Source organism: Mytilus edulis, chromosome 7, assembly GCF_963676685.1.
Source record: "Mytilus edulis chromosome 7, xbMytEdul2.2, whole genome shotgun sequence".
Taxonomy (NCBI): domain Eukaryota; kingdom Metazoa; phylum Mollusca; class Bivalvia; order Mytilida; family Mytilidae; genus Mytilus; species Mytilus edulis.
Window position 1 is genome coordinate 42,283,705 of NC_092350.1, and position 14,746 is coordinate 42,298,450.

General features: G+C 31.8%; 1 protein-coding gene across 1 annotated transcript; it reads left to right on the top strand.

The window, feature by feature from the left end:
• The first annotated feature begins 3,346 nt into the window (after positions 1 to 3,346).
• On the top strand, positions 3,347 to 14,401 carry LOC139481486 (protein ILRUN-like). The gene is made up of 5 exons (XM_071264856.1): positions 3,347 to 3,640; positions 4,882 to 5,045; positions 6,816 to 7,013; positions 8,164 to 8,438; positions 10,970 to 14,401. The coding sequence occupies exons 1-5, from the start codon at positions 3,483 to 3,485 to the stop codon at positions 11,024 to 11,026; spliced, it is 852 nt and encodes a 283-aa protein (XP_071120957.1). The 5' UTR covers positions 3,347 to 3,482; the 3' UTR covers positions 11,027 to 14,401.
• The last annotated feature ends 345 nt before the right edge of the window (positions 14,402 to 14,746 follow it).

A 14,746-nucleotide genomic window follows, 5' to 3' on the forward strand; every position in this document is an offset into this window, starting at 1 on the left:
GCTATAATTATATCGTACCAAGTCAACCTTCTAATATCTACTGTTAAAAGTTAGTGTCCAGTTATTTTAATATCTTCTGTACCGACGTTGAAGTCAGACTACTGCTATCTATTGTACCAACCCACACTACTAGTATCTTGTGTAGCAAGTCAGGCTATACGTTCTATGATATATCTTCAAGGCAAGTCAGACTACTTTTAATATCTTCTGTACCAATTAAGTCAGACTACTAATAACTGTTTTACCAAGTCAAACTACTTTTAATATCTTCTGTACCAATTAAGTCAGACTACTAATAACTGTTTTACCAAGTCAAACTACTTTTAATATCTTCTGTACCAATTAAGTCAGACTACTAATAACTGTTTTACCAAGTCAAACTACTTTTAATATCTTCTGTACCAATTAAGTCAGACTACTAATAACTGTTTTACCAAGTCAAACTACTTTTAATATCTTCTGTACCAATTAAGTCAGACTACTAATAACTGTTTTACCAAGTCAAACTACTTTTAATATCTTCTGTACCAATTAAGTCAGACTACTAATAACTGTTTTACCAAGTCAAACTACTAAAATATCTTGTACCAAACAAATAGATTATGCATGCTATTTAAGATCCAGCATGATCTTATAGATATAGACCGTCACCAATATTTGACCCCGAATGATAACCGGACCAGAGGTAAAAACCGCTTCTTCCAAGAAAGAACAAGTACAGACACCTACGGCCAATCTTTCTTCCCTAGGCCAATCAGGGACTGGAACAACCTACCAACAACAGTTACAGCGACCAACAGTACACCGTTGAGGGATTCAGAGCTGCCAGGCTGAAGGCATGCTCTGAAAGGAAGTAGGAAAACCCAGTTGTAAATAAATGTGTACTATTGTTTTTCTGTTTGTCTTTTTTATTTTTAGCCATGGCGTTGTCAGTTTGTTTTAGATTTATGAGTTTGACTGTCCCTTTGGTATCTTTCGTCCCTCTTTTAATTGTATATTTTTGCGAACGTTTTAAATGAATTTGTAAATAGCCAAGAGAAAGCTTTCTGTGTTGCCCGACACTGCGTAAAGTTTTCGCGCGGAACCATGAACATTCAGTATTGAATCCGGTTCCTTACCTGGAAGAAGGAGTCAAACTTCTCATTATGTACCAAGCCCATGCAGTCAGAATATTATATCTTGTACCAAGTCGGACTACTATAACAGCTTTTGTACCAATTCCGACTATTTTTTAGGGACTTATCATTCTTTATCTGGGAAGGGGGGCTGGTCAAAATACAGGGGGGATCAGGTTTTTTTCTGTATGTGGAAAAGGGGGGTTCAGAATTTTTTATGTATTCAAAGTAGGGGATCAATATTTTTTATACATGGAAATAAGTATTTCACATACTTCAAGAGACAACATGTCAAGAAGAACATTACAACAGTCAAATCGAAATATATTTTTATAGCACCATTCATATACAATTAATTATAAATAAAACATCACAAGACTTTAGTGATGTAGGAAGCTGCATATGTGTTTCATAATCCTAATAATTCAGTCGTTATACATGTATTTCACTCACTTTGATCACTAAATTAACAAGCATCACTGCCAAGTTTTGTTTTAATCAGCTTAATAGTTTGAGATAAATCAAGAATAAATTAAAACGAAATCTACAGCAATTTGTGCAAAATTTTGTCCAAAAATACAAAGCATGCCGAATCATGAAAGAATATAGTGTAGAGCAATAAATTCTCCAATAAATGATTAAATATTCATCTAATCTGCATACAAACAGTTGATTATAGTATTATATGTCTCTGGATGAATCTATTATATGTCCCTCTCTTGAATGCTGCTTAAACTTAAGTTTTACGTAAGGCCTTATTGAAATGTCAATTGAGTCCCTAGACTTTTATATGGATAGTTCATTCATTCATAAATGTGTGATAGTACAATATAACCTCAAAAGTTTTGATTTATTAGCCTAAAAAGTACAAATTTTGCGGGAGTAAGAGGTTTAAATGGACCCAAAGGGATCTTGTAATGAAAACAAAAGGATACATTAGTGGTGTTCATCATCAGAATCATCTTGTGTATCAATAATCAACTGTTTGTATGCAGATTAGACATGTTGTCTCTTGAAGTATGTGAAATACTTATTTCCATGTATAAAAAATATTGATCCCCTACTTTGAATTCATAAAAAATTCTGAACCCCCTTTTTCCACATACAGAAAAAACCTGATCCCCCCTGTATTTTGACCAGCCCCCTTCCCAGATAAAGAATGATAAGTCCCTAAAAAATAGTCGGAATTGGAACAAAAGCTGTTATAGTAGTCCGACTTGGTACAAGATATAATATTCTGACTGGGCTTGGTACATAATGAGAAGTTTGACTTGGTACCAGATATTTTAGTAGTTTGACTTGGTAAAACAGATATTAGTTAATTGGTACAGAAGATATTAAAAGTAGTCTGACTTGCCTTGAAGATATATCATAGAACTTATAGCCTGACTTGCTACAAAAGATACTAGTAGTGTGGGTTGGTACAATAGATAGCAGTAGTCGGACTTCAACGTCGGTACAGAAGATATTAAAATAACTGGACACTAACTTTTAACAGTAGATATTAGTAGGTTGACTTGGTACGATATAATTATAGCCTGACTCGTCATTAAAGAAATTCGTCTGTCTGACTTGGTACAAGATATATCTTTTGGTATATTATTCCGGCCATTATATGTCTCTGATTCATCTTAGTAAATAATGTGTTGTTACTGTTTCAAAAAGTTATTTTTTAGAGTTATTTAGGATCAAGTTTTCTTTAATATCACAATATAGGAACTTAAAAAAAAAAACAGAAAAAAACTGCTCAAAGCACTGGCTTGTTCTAATTACTTATATTCATGGAAGAGGCCTCATGGAAGAGCACTTTTTCTTGAAAGACAATTTTCCCTCAAATATGTTTTTGGACTCAATTAATCAACTGAGAATATTTCATTTTCAATATTTTCGTGAAATGACATAATAAGTGTTTTGCATGTTAAAATTTTGGCATGTTGAATAGAGAGGGGATCAAATTTTTTAAAATGTTTTTACTGGGGGGATCAAATAAAAATAGTGAATTTTTATAGGGGGGGGTCAAGAAATTTTGTATGTTTCAACTGTTTGATTTCAAAATGACCAGCTTTCTTAACAGCATACAAGTTGTTTTATAAAAGTTTTATTTATTATTAATTATCATATATAATCTATTCTTTACTATTATACACTCTCTGTTTACAAAGCCTTGCTATAACCTATAGGTATTTGTTATTACCACAAAGCACATGGCTAATTTGCATTTTGAAACTTCCGGTACGCAAATTAATGTGACGTCAGCGTAATATGGCAGAAGCACGCCACAAATGAAAACTTCCCAGTTTAAAGAAATAATGCGTAGTATCTAAATTTGTAACATAACATATGACATCATTTACTTAAACATTAACTATGGATGTCGATAATGAACTTGATGGAAATCTTTTAAGACAGTTTAGTTCTTTAGGAACTACTGATAAAGAAGTTTTGATCTCAGAATTTCAAAAACTCCTTGGTCCTAACCAACTTTCACCAGAAGGATGTGGATTTTTTCTTGATATGAATAACTGGTACGTTTGATAGCAATAAATACTAGACGAAGCTTTCATTTCCGTATCAAATAATAACCTTTCTATCTTCATTATACTGGTTTAGTTTACGCGTTGTAAATAGAAATCAAAATATTGCATCCGTTATCTGGTTATTCAGATAGTACGATTTATGCCACAATTATGGTACTATTTGGGGACTCAATTGGTCCAAGTGGTCAACTGTTTTGACCTGGGGGATTATTTTCCAATAATCCTTTGTTTCTTTTTTTATCCCCTCATGGATGGTTCTCTCAATGTCTTGAGTGTGTTGGTTGGCTCCGCCATAATAACAGACTGCCTGATGTCCTTACAGTTACACCCGCTCTTGGGCTTGGTGTTGCCACTGTTAGGTTTGGGCTTGTCTGTGGTGTTTAAGTTAGTGACACGTCTCCATTAATCATAATAGTGAGTGTACACAGATTCCACTGAACCTTCGCTCTCATCCAGAGTCAGAGCTACGAATTGCTCTAAAAAGTACATTCATGAGATATGGTAAATTAAGACAAAAGTCGTAGTTTGACAACATTTAAATTTAACAAGTCGATTAGGAAGATACAAATCAATGTAACGAAAACAAAAAGAAGCATTGACTGGGTCTGTGTTCAAAGAATCTTCCACTATTCTTGCATCATTTGCCTTGTGCCAGTTGTGAATCCAAACTCGGCCAAAATGTCACAATTAGGATTAGGACACAATGTATAACCTAGTCCTAGATCACGCAACCATTCACACAATGTGGGAACGGAACTGTACCATTTTCTAAATTTTGGTCATTCGGGAGACTGTCAAGTGGGACTCTGACATTCAAAAAACAACAAGTTGCTTGATGGAAAGTTTGATGAACTCAAATGTTACTATATAATGTTTCTGCTGCAAGTTTTGGTAATCAAAACATTCTATGTGAGAATATCATGAATATGAACCAATCAAATAATAAAAACAGTATATGCATAAAAAACATTTTCCTTAGAATGGCGGAGCTCCGAGTGAATCGATTAAAACTCAAACAACAGTGATTATTGTGATTACTCTTATATAAGCTGGAAATGAGGCTATCTACATGTAATTGATTGGTGCTGTAGTGTATCAAGGGTATGAGTTTGAATCCTGCTATTAAAGGGACAAAAATTTGTCAGCATAACAATCTAAATCTTACAATATATATATGTATAAATAAATTAATAGTACATTTTGTATTACAAATATTATTCTTTTGACAGGAATTTGCAAGCTGCTGTATGTGCGTATTATGACTTTGATCAACCAAGTTTAACCAATATAAGACTGCCTGTGATGTGTTTTGTAAAGGATGTGACTATTGGAGAAGGTGAAGCAGTACCTCCTAGTACAAAGTTCATTAAAACATGGAGAATTAGAAATATTGGTAAGGTCTTTTGATGGCTGAAATATAAAAAAGAAGATGTGGTATGATTGCCAATGAGACAACTCTCCACAAGAGACCAAAAAAGACACAGAAATTAACAACTATAGGTCCACTACAGCCTTTAACAATGAGCAAAGCCCATTTGCATAGTCCATTGTAGTCAGCTTTAAAAGGCCCCGAAATGAAAGTTCCCTAGACATTCCTTTTGAAGATAGATATTTAATTTTTATTTGCACACATATAAAAAGTAACATGTATATTTATATGTATAGCAACAGGTTATGTATTAAATGTTGTATAAAAAAAGGAGGAGAAAAAAATGAAGAGAGCAATACCAATTACACATGACAAATAAAAAAGACAACACCATGTCTGAAATGGAAAAAACAAAAAAAGACCAAACAAAATTCTACAAATTATTACATAGAAAACTAGAGATTAAGCAACATGACCCACTATAAAAACAAAGTATTAAACTCATGGGTTCAGGAATGTCTGCATTTCCTGCTCCTTGAGTGTAAATGGCTTTAAACATTTAAATGTGAACATGAAATTTTGTTGAAAGATTACGCAGAGATGCAACTAATCGTCGGACCTGTCGGACCTAAGGGGCAGAATTTATGCAGGTCCGGCAAAACTCGTAGCTGATGGCCGGCAATATTTAAGTCTGCTTGGGTCCGCCAAAACTGAAATCCCCGTCGGCCCCGGCAGAGTATTTTGTTTATAAAATTGCGATCATCTTTAATAAAAGTAAATGTCCTGTTCCCCCGCATTTTCTAACTCCGGGAACCAGTATTTCCGCCCAGTAATAGTCTTTCGTACCTTGTCCATCTCGCCCCGAACAACTCTCCGTATTTCCGTCATGTTTTTTGTTTTAGAAATTCGCTCTCTAGGAAGGAGGTCTATTAAGCATAGTTGATAAGTTCAGGAAATATGTCATGGCCGATTATGTAATGTATTATTCAATAAACTACAATTGTTATGAATCACAGGTTATTTTAAAATAATAATAATATCAACAAAATCAAAATTAACGTTTGTTCAATAGCATAATTTCTTTTGATTTTTGAGTGAAAATATGGGTCTGTCAGAAATTTGATGGGTCTGGCAAAACTTGGTACCCTGTAGGCCCCATTGTCTGACAGGAAAAAAAAACTGTTTGCATCTCTGTTACGTCTAATTGGATTGTTACAATATGGTTAGCCTAATGTCTAGCAAAGATTGTGTTCATTTCCCAAAATCAGAAGAGCGGAAATTGTAATATTTGAATTTTTTTCTTAAGTTCAACAAATTTATGAAACAACCCTGTAACATTTATCTCAATATCAGAAGCAGTGGTTGAACTTGTATCAGATTCCAATTAATCTTTAATTTTGAGTTAAAAGAAATTGAAGAAATCGCATCTATTAATTTATTTACAAATTTAAATGGTCAGGTAACCCACATATTATCATTAAAAAAACAGTAATCACACACGAGTTACAATGTACAAAAAATGATGTATGGTTAGGAATTGTTTATACATGTAGCTTCTGATTTAAAAAAAACACCAAACGACTAAAAGCAAATGAAATAGAGGTGAACTAATGCCTGAATTAAATGTATTACATGAATATTATTTAAAAATGTCAATCACATACAAGTTAGATGTAAGAGTTGTTGATACGATCTATATACATGTAGCTTCTGATTAAAAACAAAATACAACTGAAAGCAAATGAAATAGAGATAAATTAAGCCTGTGTTGACTGTATTACATGTATATTAAAGGTGAAGATGCCTGGCCACCAGGTTGTAACTTAAGATACTGCTGTGGTGATAACCTCAGTAACACAGATCGTGCCATTGTAAATATGTTAGTACCAGGACAGGAGGCTGATGTTAGTGTTGAAATGGAAAGTCCTGCTGCCACTGGTGTTTTTCAAAGTCAATGGAGAATGTCTACTCCAACAGGCTTATTTTTTGGTGGTAAGGGTCAACAGTAAACATCAGACTTGATTCTATAGTTACGTACAATGTAATTGTTTGCAGCTTGCCAAACTGAATATTTTATTCTTATTGATAGGGGTGTCACTTCTTTATCACATTCTGTAAATTCAGAAATTTATGCGAGGTTATTATTATTGCGAAAAATGCGACAGAGATGTAAACGCAATAATTTAAACTCACATTTTAAAATATTTTATATTAATTAAATTTTTTTTCAAAATCGTTAAATTAAAAATCCCATTTAAGTCTTAAATGACAAAATCGCAATAATAAATGCATGCAATAATTCCTGAATTTACAGTATTTAGTTTTATATATTATGAAATTCCTCAAAATTATTTTGTTGTTGAAATATTTACACCGAGTTGATCTGCACAAAAGGTTCTGTTATTTTTTTTACTAAGTAGGGTCTAGTCAGAAAGTGTGGTGATGTCCAAGGTATTTTTAGACGCCTGTCTTAGACAGCAAATATTATGGTACACTGTTTTCTGTCTGTCAAACACTTTGGACAATAACTCAAAAAACTCTTTCACCAATATTCATGCAACCAACTTACCTTGGGGAATAGATTAAATCTATTGATTTACATGTAAGATCCACTTAGATTTTTATAAATTTTAGATTGTACAATTCTAAATTGTGGGATTTTATTCATAAAATAAGTCAGAATTTTGACGTTTCCGGCTATAACTCAAAAATGTTTTGAACAATTTTCATAAAACTTTGGTACATTGTTTATGTTAACAGAAGTTTCTTGTTGATTTTTTAAAATTCTGATTGACTCTTATATTTTTGAGTATTGCAACTTATTCATAAAAAAAGAGGGCTTTCCAGTTTTTGGACAATAACTCAAAAACACTTTGAAGTGTGAGTAGTTACCTTGACACTTTTGTAGCTTCTTTAACTATTAAGATGAGCTAAAAGGAGACTAGCGTATCATGCACTTATAGCGCAGTTCTTCATTTCTATTATACTTTAGAAAGTATGGCAAATGATTTTGATAAAAGTTAATTGCTATGGTCTGACAGTAAAATTGAACAGAAATCTTACCTACAATGTACATGTAAACAATAATTTTTGTGATTTCTATTTAACATTGCTAACTTCTACCATTACTTGTACATTTCAGAAGTGATATGGGTGATAATAACTGTTGACGAAGGAGGACTTTTAGGTGTAACACAACAATTATCTAGTTTTGGAAAATCAGACTTTGTACATAGTAACATTCCACAAAATTTACCAAATCCTTTTGCTTCTCCTATAAAATTAGACCTTACTACATCATCACCATTAATATCACCGAACTCATCTATAATAGCACAGCATGGTAGTCCATTGACGTCACAGCCTAGTCCTACAGTGCCAACTTCATCACCTGTTCCAGTTAGAGCATTATTTAATGTAAGTATCAGAATTAACATGCTCCCCTACTGAGTTCCAAGAAATAATTAGCAAGTTGAGTATTATTATACCCTAACTTAACAAAGTGGCAGTATATACATATACAAATGTATAATGCACCTCCTATAAATTATGACATTATGATTGGTTTATAGGTGTCCTATGGATCAATATGGGATTAGTAGAATTTATGTGGGGTTCATGCAAGAAAGTTGATGTAATTTATGAGATTTACCTTGAGTTGAATCAGTACAAATAACAAATAAAAAATAAATCCAGTATTATGCAGAATGGTAACAAGTATTGTTTTTAGGATGATATTTATAGATTATCTTTGATCATCTCAAAAAGATTGATTTTCTGGCTTGAGCCGGTACGGGGAAAGTGAAAAAAGCAATCGAGTTGAGATGACCAATGGTAATCTGTTTATCGCTATTTTACCTATGAAGACGTGTCAATTTCATGTCAATTTCATTGACAAGGGCATGTGCCCCCTCAGTTCCTTGCGATAATTTTCATATCACTTGACTCCGCTGAGAAAGAAAATTATCTGTCGGCAAGATCAAAGGAAAATTTAGTAAAATAGCAATAAACCAATTTCTACTAGTAATTATTTGGATTCTGATTTGTGCTGGATTTTGCATAGTATTCCAAGCAGGGTTCTAAGTTGGAATTTTTCAAGGCGAGACTGAGTCCTGGGACTCATCACTTTTTGAAATGGTGAGTCCAAATAGATTTTGATCAGTCCAGGATGCATGTAATTTTTTATACGACCGCAAAAATTGAAAAATTTTTGGTCGTATATTGGTATCACGTTGGCGTTGGCGTTGTCGTCGTCGTCCCAAGACATTTGGTTTTCACACTCTAAAAAAAAAGTAAATAGAAATCTATGAAATTTAAACACAAGGTTTATGACCCCAAAAGGAAGGTTGGAATTGATTTTGGGTGTTTTGGTCTCAACAGTTTAGGAATAAGGGGCCAAAAAGGGCCCAAATAAGCATTTTTCTTGGTTTCCACACAATAACTTAAGAATAAGTAAACAGAAATCTATGAAATTTTAAAAAAAGGTCTATGACCACAAAAGGAAGGTTGGGATTGATTTTGGGAGTTTTAGTCCCAACAGTTTAGGAATAAGGGGCCAAAAACAGGTCCCAAATAAGCATTTTTCTTGGTTTTTGCACAATAACTTTAGTATAAGTTAATAGAAATCTATGAAATTTTAACACAAGGTTTATGACCACAAAAGGAAGGTTTGGATTGATTTTGGGAGTGTTGATCCCAACGAATTAGGGGCCAAAAGGGCCCAAAATTAAACTTTGTTTGATTTCATCAAAAAATTAATTATTGGGGTTCTTTGATATGCCAAATCTTACCGTGTATTCAGATTTTAATTTTTGGTCCTGTTTTCAAATTGGTGTAAATTAAGGTCCAAAGGGTCCAAAATTAAACTTAGCGTGATGTTAACAAAAATTGAATTCTTGGGGTTCTTTGATATGCTGAATCTAAACATGTACTTAGATATTAGATTATGGACCCAGTTTTCAAGTTGGTCCAAATCGGGGTCCAAAATTATTATATCAAGTATTATGCAATAGCAAGAAATTTTCAATTGCACAGTATTCCGCAATAGCAAGAAATCTTCAATTGCACAGTATTGTGCAATAGCAAGAAATTTTCAATTGCACACTACAGTATTGCGCAATAGCAAGAAATCTTCAATTGCACAGTATTGTGCAATAGCAAAAAATCTTCAATTGCACATTATTGCGCAATAGCAAGGAATATCTAATTGCGCAATATTGCGCAATAGCAAGAAATATTCAATTGCACAGTATTATCCCGTTTTCAAATTGGTCTACATTAAGGTCCAAAGGATCAAAAATTAAAACTTTGTTTGATTTCAACAAAAATTGAATATATGGGGTTCTTCAATATGCTGAATCTAACCATGTATTTAGATTTTTAATATTTTGGCCCGGTTATCAAATTGGTCCACATTGAGGTCTAAAGGGTCTAAAATTGAACATTATTTGATTTCATCAAAAATTGAATTCTTGGGGTTCTATGATATGCTGAATATAACCATGTATTTAGATTTTGGATATTGGACCATAATAGGTAAATGTCCAATTTAAAATTTTTAAGTTTTCAAGTTTAAGTTCTTAGACCACATTCATTCTGTGTCAGAAACCTATGTTGTGTCAACTATTTAATCACAATCCAAATTCAGAGCTGTATCAAGCTTAAATGTTGTGTCCATACTTGTCCCAACTGTTCAGGGTTCGACCTCTGCGGTCGTATAAAGCTGTGCCCTGCGGAGCATCTGGTTGTGTCGTAGTAGGATGAAATATGATGGAATAAAACTAAAGTAAGATATATCTTAATGTGAGTAGTATTTACATCCCTTTCAATACTTAAAAAGAGAGCTCCCAAAATCAGCTTTGATAATTCATATAAATATAAAGAAATAACCTACCGGTAACATAGATAACTGACATGCTCATTATGTTTTGATTTTTCTTTTTTTTCAGAATTTTGTAGAAAGTGAAACCCATAGAGAAGACAACAAAGATTCAGATATGTCATAGCAAAAAGTGTTAATATACAATAGTATGACTTAACCAGAAAGATCAGATATTTTGTGGCATCTTTGTATCAATGTGTCATATCATACTGTATTTATATGTATTTTCATATCTTAACCAGAAGATAAGAGGGTCCTTTTGACCTCACAAGTTATTGTTCTATTGATAAAAGGATATTAAAAATGTACAGAAAAGTAAATGAGATTTAAATGCTCTTACTTTTTTAAACTCGTAAAGAAACTTGTAAAGTAAAAATAATCAAGGTCATTCGTCAATATAACCTCTTAAAGGTCAGTTAATAGCCATAAGGCTGATTTTTGTTCTAAAAAAAAGCAAATTTTATGAAAAAATATCAGGGTTCCTATGCATCCTATCTTGAAAACTGGTGAATGAAAAACTGCCATGACTTAAAATACATAAAAAGTAGGGAGGAAAATGAGAATACAACATCAAAATCCTCTCATCATTCAAAAAGAAAATACACATAGAACAAAGATAAATGGCCATCCTAAATATTCCATGAGTAAAAAAAAATGATAAAACCAAAAAGTGTAAAATTGAAAACCTACAAGTTTATTTAAAAATATCATACATACATGAGGGTGGTAAAGGTTAATTTCATGCAACATGTTTTGTCACTTTTATTTTACATGCCGCCATGAAAATCGGTAAAAAGATCAACGTGCAAGAAATTTTTAATTGTTCATTCATCGTGAAATGGCAATTTTATTTTGCATTCTTCAGTGCAGATATCCCCCCTTTACGCCCCTCATACTTACATATATATTTTTATCCTTATTGTATTGAAGATATTATTTCTTTTAGTTAAATTATAAGAAATATTTTGTTATTTATTATTCAATGAATTCATTTAGAACTGATGTAATTCAATGCTTGTATGTTTAGAATGAATTGTATCCTCCAATGATCATGTTTATTATTATTACTTTGTTAGAATATATTTCAGAGAATATCTTTTCTTCATTACATAACAATCTTGCAGTCATAATTACTGCAAGGCTCCTTGATATATATTAACCTATTATTAGATGAGGAGTCTTAATTGATAGAAAATTAGGTTTTGTCCTTTTTCTCCAGCTGTTTTATTTCCTCAAAGAGTCAATACCAGAAGGTTAATAAAACCTAGAGAAATTAAAATATGGAAGTGTCTTAATGACTAACTAAAGAGATTTTCCAACATTTTTACAGCTATCTATCAATGAAATTGAAATGTTTATGTTATAAATACAAGAGAAATTGTTCCAACTTCATTGTTTCATAAGATAGGAATTTATAAGGTTACTTAACCATTCATTCTGGTTTATTAATAAAGATGTTACCTGATGAGAAATAGCTAAAATCATCACCAGGTTAATTGAGCATTAAGTTTTATTGTGGTATTCATGTAATACATTCCTTTGCACATTGATCTTGAGCCTTGCTATGCTGAATTATAAATTTAGAAATGTAAAAAAAAAAAATTATGCTGCTGCAAATTAATTAATTAATTAATTATAATCATGACTAGTTGTTACAGTACTCATAATTTATCTGTTAACTTTAATATAATGAAATCATATTTTATGTAAATATTTGTAACAGCTCAATTATCTTTAGTTATCTGATAAATGAATTTTACATCTTGAACAGTTGGGCATGCAGGTATAGTTTTTTGCATTGCCAAACGTAAGAGATTAGGAAGGTAATCCAGAGGTGCTGACAGCCTAAAATTTTTGTTTAATGCATTAAATTTCAAAAGTAAGAAACCAGTATACTTCATTTCTAATATACAAATGCCTTATGTTTGAAATGCCGTCTGGCATTTGTCTGTTGTCCTTTACCACACATTCATTATTCAGTTTTTAGTTACAAATCAAGGAGTCAAAGCTGTATGCAAAATTTTACAAAACTCTGACATAGCCCATTTACTGTAACTTGACTACGACTTTTATTGTTTTTCATTCAACTTATAATAAAGCCACACAGTATAACTGTATGGGTCAGATATTGTAGTCTAACCTTATAACACTTGTTTGCTGAACATTGTAATTATGTAACATTTTGTTATTGTAAGAATACATTGTTACTGTATGTGAGGATGGACGTGAGAGATTGAATGACAAGTCTTTTTTTTAGTTTATAAATATAATGCAGGGAGAATAATTTTTCTAACTTTTGATTTATTATTATGATTCAACTTTTTTCTGAATGTTTTTGTTTACAGCAAGAGTTAAATTTAAATACAAAATGAAATGCATTATAAATTAAATATTTAAAAACTTGGTATAACAGAAAAAGACACTACCTGCACGTTCATTTCACTATAGTATTTTACTATAATCTATCACTTTTACAAAGGTCTGAATTATGCCTTGATAAATAGGTTTTAACTTTTGCTTCATTTTTCAATTTGACTGACATCTTTAGGGAAATTTGACAGATTTTGGGGTAAAAACGGTGCTTATTTAAGACCTATTTTTGGTAGATTAACATTATAACTTTAGGAACATAAAATGACCACACTATTTCTAACAGGTAGAAATGCACCTGCTGTCAGAATATTTTTTTGGCAAAGGGTTGTGTTCAATATCATTTCTTATCATTTGAAAGAGTGAAACTGTCATATAATTACCTGATATTACAAGATCCATAGATTCACCATTTAAATTGTTAATGGGAGACAATTTTAAAAAACTTCATGCATATAAATTAGCATTTTATTCACATATATTGTGAATTATATTTCATTAAAAAAATCTTATTATTTTAGTCAAATTTGTAGCACTTTCTCGTCAAATCTTACATTTGTTACTTTAATTTCTAATACTTAACCAATCATATTTAAACAAAGAAATCAGATAAAGGTTGAGGCTATATACATCCTTTCCCAATCAGGATAGAAAGAACAATAATTGGATTCCCATACAACATTATCAAATAATTTAATTTTGGATGTAACACGTCTTCTGATTGGCTGACGTTATTTTGTTATCAGCCCATAGACATAATTTAGTCATGTGACCGTGACGTCATCAACGTTTTTTCATGGTTTTCTACGGTTTGAAATGGAATTTATAATTAAATTATAGTAAATGACGCGTTATTTAGTGTGCACCAAATTTTTTATGTTATTTCTTCATAGACAGAAAAAATATTACAGTCATTCCTTAAATAGAAACTACATGATTAAAATCTTAAAGAACATGCAGTCTTGGTAAATGTTAAGATAGCATCAAATTGGTCTTTCTCGTAATTTTATTAATTTGAATAGTCTCCATGTTTGTTTAATAGAAAGTAAAGTGTAAATATACGGTTTGTTATATGATGGTGATGAAAGAAATATTTTTGATAGAAATAAATGAAATGATCTCATGCTAATCAATTGTTGTAGTCTTTTTTTTTCTCACTTTTTGTTCCAAAAGGACCGGATAATCTATTATCTTCACTGGTCTCATAGGGCATTATGATCTATTTTCTTCACTATGTGTCCATTACCAACTTTTTGTCTGTCTGTTTATTGATAATTATATTTTTATTATCCCCATTGATATAACCTTGCCAATTAAAAAATAAATGCTTGGCAGGAATAAAACCAGGATATTTAAGGTCCTTATAAGAATTCCTCATTTCCTTACCATCTGATGATAAAACATGGTCAGAGAAAATCTTTGATTCTGAGTTTGTAGCTACAAAACTATGCTAAAACTGCATTGTTCTATGTTT

Coding starts and splice junctions, on each gene's coding strand:
- LOC139481486 (XM_071264856.1), top strand. CDS start 3,483: ATGGATGTCGATAATGAACTTGATGGAAATCTTTTAAGACAGTTTAGT. Junction 3,641..4,881: donor TTTCTTGATATGAATAACTG/GTACGTTTGATA, acceptor TTCTTTTGACAG/GAATTTGCAAGCTGCTGTAT. Junction 5,046..6,815: donor ATGGAGAATTAGAAATATTG/GTAAGGTCTTTT, acceptor TGTATATTAAAG/GTGAAGATGCCTGGCCACCA.